The sequence below is a fragment of the Aristolochia californica genome, unplaced genomic scaffold, assembly GCF_029961685.1.
Source record: "Aristolochia californica isolate CCGP_79_NKW_82.1479 unplaced genomic scaffold, dmAriCali1.0.hap1 SCAF_3, whole genome shotgun sequence".
Taxonomy (NCBI): Eukaryota; Viridiplantae; Streptophyta; class Magnoliopsida; order Piperales; family Aristolochiaceae; genus Aristolochia; species Aristolochia californica.
Window position 1 is genome coordinate 15129849 of NW_027181992.1, and position 9025 is coordinate 15138873.

Sequence of the window (9025 nt, forward strand, 5' to 3'; positions counted from 1 at the left end):
CAAGAGGTGGATTAGCACTTGAACTTGCAAAATATTTGTTGACTTCAAGCTGGGATCATTGACATTATCTCTCAGCTTGAGGGGGAGAATAGAAGGAGAAGTATGAAGGATGGGCTCATTGGAGATTGTTTGATTTGTTGATTATCAAACAACACTTGGTTCAACTTATTATCGGCAGTCTATTACTCAACTTGACTCACTCACTCATTGTCAAAGCTACTACATGCTATCTACTATCTGCTATTTGCTATAGGCTTGACTCCGGCTTGATTATTACCTTGGATTATCCTCAATTTATTACTTGCTGCATAACTTCCTTATTCAAGGATAGACTTGCTGTAGATTATCTTATGTGTCCTTATTGCTCTTAAGGCTTTTACTACCAACTAGTTATTTGCTGTTATATGACTACCTACTATTATGTCTCTCTGATTGAGACATTATTATTGAAGGACTTCTCAAGTTTTGATTGTTGTTAGTATTGGTTATTCCGATGAAGAAAAAAACATATGGTTATCTTGTAGTGATTACCCTGTACCCCTTATTTGGCAGTTTTACTCCTACCATTTCAGAGTCATTGCCCTATGGAGAGACACCGTGATGGAGGACTTTATTACTACAATTCTGAGCAATGCCTAAAGACCCACTACCTACAAATGTAGAAGTGCGCTGAACATCCAACGTGATTCAAGTCTATTATTCTTTTTTTTAGCTACCCTGAGAAAGTGGGTATACATTGTGCCCCACAGTAGGGCTACTTTTCTACCTGTGAAATTAAGTAGAGAATATTTATGGAGTATGGAGCGATGTCGTACTGCTAGGAGTGATTTTACTCTATCTTATATTATTCCAGTTGGGTTTCTTGGAAAAGAACAAAGAGACCACCAACTTGAGGGGGAGTGTTGGAAGATATTGTGGACTGCCATTTTATAAGGGAAGATCCTATATACCATTTGCAACAAGGTGGGCATTTGATATTCTCTCACCCCTAGCTTGAGGGGGAGCGTTGGAAGATGGGCCCAAATCCACACGACCAAGGAAGGCCCAAACGACCAAGTGTGTGGAAGATGAGCTCAATTCCACAAGCCCACACAGTGGTTGCATGATGGTAAATAAAGAGTCATCTCATAAAGATGGCACTGCTGTAATTAGTTTATGATTTATGCTTCTTATTCACTCTTACTAGGGTGAAGGGTATTCTTATAATATTAGTACTTTTGATATCTATAAATACAACTTCAGGGGGAGGGTTTGGATATGTCTATTACCCTAATCTTCCTCCTCTTTTTTCCAATTTTTTTGTTCTTCCTCTTCTCCTCCTAAACCATCTCTCCACAACTCTTCTTATTCTTCTTCTCACCCCTTAATCCTCTTCTACTTTGATTATACATCATGGAATCCTAAGTTTCAACAAAAAAGTAAAGTGGACGATGCCTGTCATTCATAAGACGGCTATAAAAGATCCAAGGGTACAAATAATAAGTCTTAAAGGACTTGAAACATCCAGATAAATAAAAGGACCAACCAAAGGAATTCTCCAAAAGGGTTGGCCAAAGGGGTAAGTGAGAGTAAAACAAAGAATGGTAGGAGAAAATCTACCAAATAATAACAGGATAATGGGGAATCATAGAAAGATAATATGTTGGGGCCACCATGGGCCAATACCAAATTTATTATTATAGAGTAGTGGATAACCGGCAAATTGTAAAAGGTTTTAAGAGTAATAAGGACACATGAGATAATCTGTAGCAAGTATATCCTGGGATTAGGAAGATATGCATCAAATAATAAGTTGAAATAGTTTCAAGATGTTGTTAGTTAACATAACATTTCCAAGTGTAGATCTTGAGATACTTTCCTAATATTGTTGATAAATAACAACAACTCAAAAAGTGAATAAAAAAATTTGGCTTAAATTCGGATCTTCGCATGCAACAGGATACTAGCAAGATATTTGATTCTTCCAATGCAAATATCTCCTTAAATATAGATAAGATTGACACAAAATTTTCTCCTTATGAAACTAGAATTAAATATCTTTCAACCAAGTATAACTTCACTTCATAAAATATACTTATTTTGCAATAAATAATTAAATAGATTTCTGACTCTGTAATCTGGCCAAACTGAGTACTCTTTCTTCTTTGGCAAGCATGACCATTGATTCTTCCGAGATTGATATCTCCATCTAAAAAATTCAGAATGAGAATTGGTTGAATAGGTAAGAAAATATACTTACATATCTTTCTTTTTATTTATAATTATCCATATAAATTTTCGTTCTTGAAGGCGTAAAATGGCTTGAAAATTGAAGCTTTCTGCTACGACACTAAACTTTTCTACTACTTTACCTTTTGCTACTTCAGATGTTGATTTATCTTTATAGAAAAATATGATTTTTAATGATTATTTTTTATTTGGAAACTATAATGAATTATATTTCTAACTATTAAATTCTAGAGCCTAATTAATGCCCTACACTGAGTCAGTATACGGATTGACAATATATTGACTTTTGTTTCATTAAGGGTAGTTTTGAAAATTTACTTATGTATCGCGGTTGCCCTAATTCCCTATTTATATTTGGGGCACCACTATTAGGGTTTGATCATTATTTGAGGAGTATCTTGACTTGTGGCCCTCGTGAGAGGTTAGAGAAAAACACATGTAAGTGTGTGTGATTTCTCTTGTAAACTATTTCATCTTTATAGTGGATTACTACAGCAGTGGAAGACAGGACATAGTCTCACCTTGACGTGAACATGTATAAATCTTGTTGTGTTTTTTCATGCTTATTTTTCTTTTCTTCTGCTATTATTATTATTATTATTATTATTATTATTATTATTTCTCTTGTTAGTTTGGAATTAGGGTGTCTAATTCCTAACACTAACGGCATATAATTTACTATATGAAAATAAGGCAAGAGAGTGAAACATCCAATCAAATATAGAAATTGAGAAATAAGACTTAAGGAAAAATGAGAAACTCCTCTTTTTTGTTTTTGTTTTTCTTCTTCTTCTTCTTCTTCTTTTCTTTCTTCTTAGTCTTCTTCTCCTTTTACATCTCATATCATTACCCATTCTGATACTATGCTGAAACTTAGGATTCCATGATGTTAATAACATTAGAAGAGGATTAAGGGGAGAGAAGAAGAAGAAGAGTTGTGGAGAAAAGGTTTTAGGAGGAGAAGAAGAAGAGTGATGAATTTTGAGAAAAGAGGAGGAAGATTAGGGTAATGGATTTTTCCAAACCCTCCCCTCTAAGTTGTATTTATACACATCAAAAGTACTAATATTACAAGAATACCCTTCACCCTATGAAGAGTGAATAAGAGATAAAAATCTTAAACTAATTACATCAGTGTCATCCTAATTACATCGTATATTCCTACAAACTCATTATTAAGGTCCTACTTTACCTATTGAATGCAACTGCCCATAACAACAATATCATCCACACATACCACAATAAGAATGTTGCTCTTACTAGAATTTTTGGTAAACACTGAATAATCTCTTTCACACCTCTTGAACCCAAAGTTTGTAGCCATAGTGGTAAATTTATCAAAGCAAGCCTGCAAATATTGTTTCAACCCATATATTGCTTTATTAAGCCGACATACTTTCTCCCCCTCAACCATATAACCAGGTAGTTGGAACATGTAGACTTCCTCAAAGAGTATATCATTCTTGACATCTAACTGATGTAACTCCCATTTAAAATTGGCTGCTAGAGAAATAAGAACTCTAACTGAGTTCATCTTAGCAACAAGAGAAAAGGTTTTATTATAATCAACACCGTAAGTCTAATTATAACCTTTAGCAACCAATCCAACAACAACACCATTTGAATTATACTTTAGGGAGAAGACCCATTTGCACCCAATTGCCTTATTTCTTGGTGGAAGAGTGACCAAATACCAAGTGGAATTGTGGTACATAGCTTGAATCTCTTCATCCATGGCAGATTTCCACCACGAATTAGTGAAAGCCACCTCATAGCAGGTAGGAATGGAGGAAGAAGACTATAGAAAATAAGAGACAAAACTCGGAGACAAATGGTGAGTGGAAACATAATGTGAGATAGGGTGGGAAGTGGATGGAGGTCTAACAACAATGGAGTGGGGTTTTTTGCGAAGAGCAAAGGGCATAATATCATTATGTGGTCCATAAACTATTGAAGATGGAGGAAAACATACCTTGGGATCATCTGGAGACTCCACAACTGACTGATTAGTAGGTGTAGAGAGAGGATCTTCAGAAGGCTGGTCCACAGTCTGAAAATCATAATCCATTGGAATAAGTGGCTTTGGCACCCCTGTAGATGATGAGAAACCAAGAGGAGAGCTAACAGAAAAATAGGGTTTATGCTAAAAAAAGGAAACATTGGCTGAGATAAACATTTTCTTCAAGGAAGGAGAGTAACATACATTACCTTTTTGATCTTTGGAATACTCCAAGAAAATGCACTTAACAGCCCAGGGAGGCCCCAAGTGATGAACAAAATATGTTCATCCAAATACTTTAAGTGCCAATGAGAAGATAACATAATCAGAAAGCAGTTTGGAGAAGGGGGTGGCACCTTTGAGCACACTAGAGGGCATACGCCTAAGTAAAAAACAAGTAGTGAGGACTGCATAAGGCCAATAAAACTAGAAACATTCATAGACAACATAATAGCTTGGCCAACTTCTACAAGATGGTGATGCTTTATTTTAGATACACCATTCAATTGAGGTGTATAAACACATGATGATTGATGAATAATCCCTTTTTCCATGAATTTTTTTGAAAGGGAGAGGAAAAGTACTCTTTTGCATTATCATATTGAAATATTTTAACCTGGGTATTAAATTGATTTTCCACGATAGCACAAAAGGAGGTGAAAATAGGAAATAGCTTAGCCATGTCCTTCATCAAATATGACAATGTAACTCTCACGTAAAAAATATAAAAGGACTAGAAGTACTATTGTTTTGCCTAGGTTGAAAAACCGACCTTTGGTGTTTCCCAAACTCAACAAATTCACATGACAATTGTAAAAGCGAATGAAGGGAAGGAACTAAACATTTTGAATTTGCTAATGAGGGATGGCCAAGCCTTTTATGCCATTTTCAAGCTTCTTCTATTGTGGTTGCTGCTACCATAATCAATGTAGTAGAGTAAAGACCCATTCTCTCATGGCCGCCACCAATCACATGTTTCATCTTGATGTCCTAAAACATACAATGAGATGGGAAAAAAGTAACTGAACAATTTATTATTTTGCTTAATTGACTCACCGACATAAGGCTCAATGGAAATTGAGTGACAAATAATACATTAGAAAGTGAAAATGATGGTGAAATGGTGGATGTACAGGTACCCTAAATCTGAGTTTGTGATCCATCTACATTGAAGACAAAGCGAGCTAAAGTGTATGGTGTCATAGAGGACATATTTTAAATTTTACCTATGAAGTGCTCAAAGGCTCTGAAATCAATGATCCAAGGTGAATTACTGGATCATGAGAGAAAGGAAGACATACCAATAGTAGCAACTATGGTGGTTGTGTTGCTTTGGGGAGCAGCCATCATACTTTTAAATTTGTGAAACAATTGATGATCCTCTTCTAATAGTCTTGCACTGGAGGAATCTGAGGGTGCATCACTATCAATAGATGTAGTAGAGGTTGATGCTTGATTAACCTTGAAGTAAGGTGGTTTGTCATGTAGGTTCTAACAATTTCCAACTAGATGGTTGTTGAGCCCACAAAAAGTACATTTCCATTGCCGATCACTAGTGTTAGAGGTAGGAGTATTCCCACCTCTACCTCTTTCTCTGCTAGTTGTCTTTCCACTTATTCCTTTAGCTCTACCTGAACCATCGTTCCCTCTCCCTTGGGAGAACATAACTGAGTTTTCCACTTTTCTAGTTGATGGTTGGACTCCTTAACTAAAATTTGTAGCATGACTTCACATACATCATTAAAAGAAGGTTTTGTAGCAAAGCTAAGTACCTATGACTTGGAAACATCCAAGGGGAGTGGTAGATTAGCAAGACATAGCTGAGACCAGATTTTCCCTCTGCTTTTTCTATGTGGAAAAATCAAGTGTATATGATTGTGTAACTGTCCACTCTTGTAGCAGCCCTCTGAATTTGGCAAAGTAGTCATGAAGATTGTCTTTACACTTTGTATTCACATCTCCTAAAAAATGTCATAAATATTTTGTGGATAGTCATTTTTGTAATATCTTATGTTTTTTTGTCTCCTCTGTACTTCTACTAGGGTGAACGGTATACTTGTAATATATGTACTCTTGGCATCTATAAATAAAGCTTAAGGGGGAGGGTTTGGATAAGATCCATAACCCTAATTCTCTCCCACTCTTCTCTCCTCTACGTGATTGTTTCTCTCCCTTTCTCTCTCAGTCGTGCTCACCTCTCTCCTCCTTCTCTTCTCTTCTCCTTCTTCCCTTTTTTCTTCAATACTCTAAGTTGAAGATCTTAATAGTATGGAATCCTGAAATCAACATGTTGGTATCAGAACAGTGATTTTAGGATTCCAATTTGCTTCTTTTTTGCTCGGATTATGAGACATGAAGATGTCATTCGGTTTGAAGAAGACTGCCGATGCTGATAAAAAAAAAAGGTAAGCTCCCTCTCTTGATTTATCTATGAAATAGTAGATATAGTATGATGGTATTTGGTACCTATTTCTTATATTGAAGTATTTTTTTCTTGATATCTGCTTTGGTAGGATTGGTGCTTCTTGTTTCTAGAAAGCAAGAACGAAGCAGGAAGACATACGTGTTGTGATCTCCAATTGATTATCCAATGCGAGTTGAAGATATGTTGCAATCTCGTATTGATTTACAGTTAAACTATATTCATTGTTGCTGCTGGTTGACTAGAACAATTGGTTTCTATGCTTGCTTCTGGTTCACTAGGCTCATTTACTCATATATGAAGATAGGTTAATTGATTGGTCAGTCAAGAGTTGGGACATCAACTGCTTTGCTTCTGGTGCAAGGGGGCCAATTTCGAGGAAAGGCTGTTACGTAACTTCAGATCTTGCAGTAGCAGCATTGTTCTTTCTTCACAGCAATATCAGTTCATCCCAATTTTTTTTTTAAATATTTTAGTTGCTGCAAGAGAGTTCCAAAGGATCCATGGAAATTTTTATCTTGGAAATTTCTTATCTTGACCTCCTCATATTAGCATATTATTCACTGATTAGAAGGTCATTATTCTATTCTTGGAGAGTTGGTATTGTTAGCTTCATTATATAAGGAAAGTATCTCTACATATATCCTAGAAAGTTTCTAGTTTATGAGTGCAGAATCTGGGGAGGATCACTTTTATTTTCAGAAACTTTCCTTGAACCAAAGGAGATATATTTTTCAAGATAAGAGACTTCATTATTTTGGATTCAGACTGGTTTCCTAAACAGATCCTTCTTGGCTTAACGTTGCTTAATTAAACCAGCATCTATGGCAAGAAATTCTGATTGAAAACTAATTTTTGTTTTTTTTTTTAAACATTGCAGCTGTCCTTCAGGTCAAGCACTCAGCATTATTAACTTGTCTATTAAGCTCCAGAGCCTGGTATCCTTATGGTGTGAAGCCGGTGAACCTTCTCCCTTGGTCTAAAGCTTCTAATACTTTTTTGGCTTGGTCTAAGTTGTGCCTAACCTGACAGTTTTTCAAAGGATTGAACATTATTCTCTCGACTTCCTTATTCTGGATTCAGACTAGTTTCCAAAACAGATCCTTCTTGATTTAATGTTGCTTAATTAAACTAGCATCTATAGCAAGAGATCCTGATTGAAGATCAGATTCAAAACGATTTTTTTTTTTTTTTGAAGACCTTGCTGCAGTCCTTCGGGTCAAGCACTCAGCATTATTAACTTGTCCATTAAACTTCAAAGCCTGGTATCCTTATGGTGTGAAGCCGGTGGACCTTCACCCTTGGTCTAAAGCTTCTGATAATTTTTTGGCATGGTCTAAGTACTGCCTAACCTGACAAAGTTTTTCAAAGGATTGAACATTATTCTCTCGACTTCCTTAATCTGGATTCAGACTGGTTTCCTAAACAGATCCTTCTTGATTTAATGTTGCTTAATTAAACCAGCATCTATGGCAAGAGATTCTGATTGAAGATCAGATTGAAAACGATTTTTTTAAGACCTTGCTGCAGTCCTTCGGGTCAAGCACTCATCATTATTAACTTGTCTATTAAGCTCCAGAGCCTAGTATCCTTATGGAGTGAAGCCGGTGAACCTTCTCCCTTGGTCTAAAGCTTCTAATACTTTTTTGGCTCGGTCTAAGTTGTGCCTAACCTGACAAAGTTTTTCAAATGATTGAACATTATTTTCTCACCTTTAAACATTAAGCTCTTGGGTCCTTGGTTTAATTATCTAAAATCGTGGGCTCTTGACATAACTATCAAGTTTCTTCCTCTCGGTTCAAGCTACCTCTGGAAAATAGCAATATGCAGCTCATTTGAATGTGTTTCACAATTGTCTCACACGTCCTTATTTGCACTTAAGGATTTTTATCTGTTCATACTTCTAGTTACCCTTGTTGTTGTATAAGTGCTACTTGGGCCTTGGTTCATTACAACAACTGTTGTTGTGTCTTCTTGATTGAGATATTTGTTTTGAAGAAGAAAATCTTCAGATTGATTACCTTGGATTATTATTCACTTACTGTTGTCAGCTTGGTATATAATCCCTTTCAAAATGGGTGTTTGTTCAAAAGCTCAGCTCTACAATGGCTCTTAAGAACATTAAAGGTAAGAAGACCATCTCTACAAAAGAGTTTGCACTACTTCAGAAGATAAAGCATATGATGGATCATACAAAAAACCAGGCCACTCCAAATAGGCTTCTCCTATTGCTACTACTTCCATAAAAAGTATGATTTCAGCTACTTCTCCATCCTTGATCATTGACTCTGGGGCCTCTGAGCACTTAATAGGTAATGGTAACCTCTTGTGTTCTATATCTCCTTGTTTTATTGGCAAGTTTGTTTATATAGAAG

General features: G+C 36.0%; 1 protein-coding gene across 1 annotated transcript; it reads right to left on the minus strand.

The window, feature by feature from the left end:
- Window positions 1–3808: 3808 nt before the first annotated feature.
- LOC137959388 (uncharacterized mitochondrial protein AtMg00820-like) lies at window positions 3809–4297 on the minus strand. The gene is made up of 2 exons (XM_068806783.1): window positions 4202–4297; window positions 3809–4027 (listed from the first exon to the last, which is right to left on the minus strand). Exons 1-2 carry the CDS (start codon window positions 4295–4297, stop codon window positions 3809–3811), a joined length of 315 nt encoding a protein of 104 aa, XP_068662884.1.
- Window positions 4298–9025: the final 4728 nt, after the last annotated feature.

Coding starts and splice junctions, on each gene's coding strand:
- LOC137959388 (XM_068806783.1), bottom strand. CDS start 4,297: ATGGATTATGATTTTCAGACTGTGGACCAGCCTTCTGAAGATCCTCTC. Junction 4,028..4,201: donor AGTCTCCAGATGATCCCAAG/GTATGTTTTCCT, acceptor TATTTTCTATAG/TCTTCTTCCTCCATTCCTAC.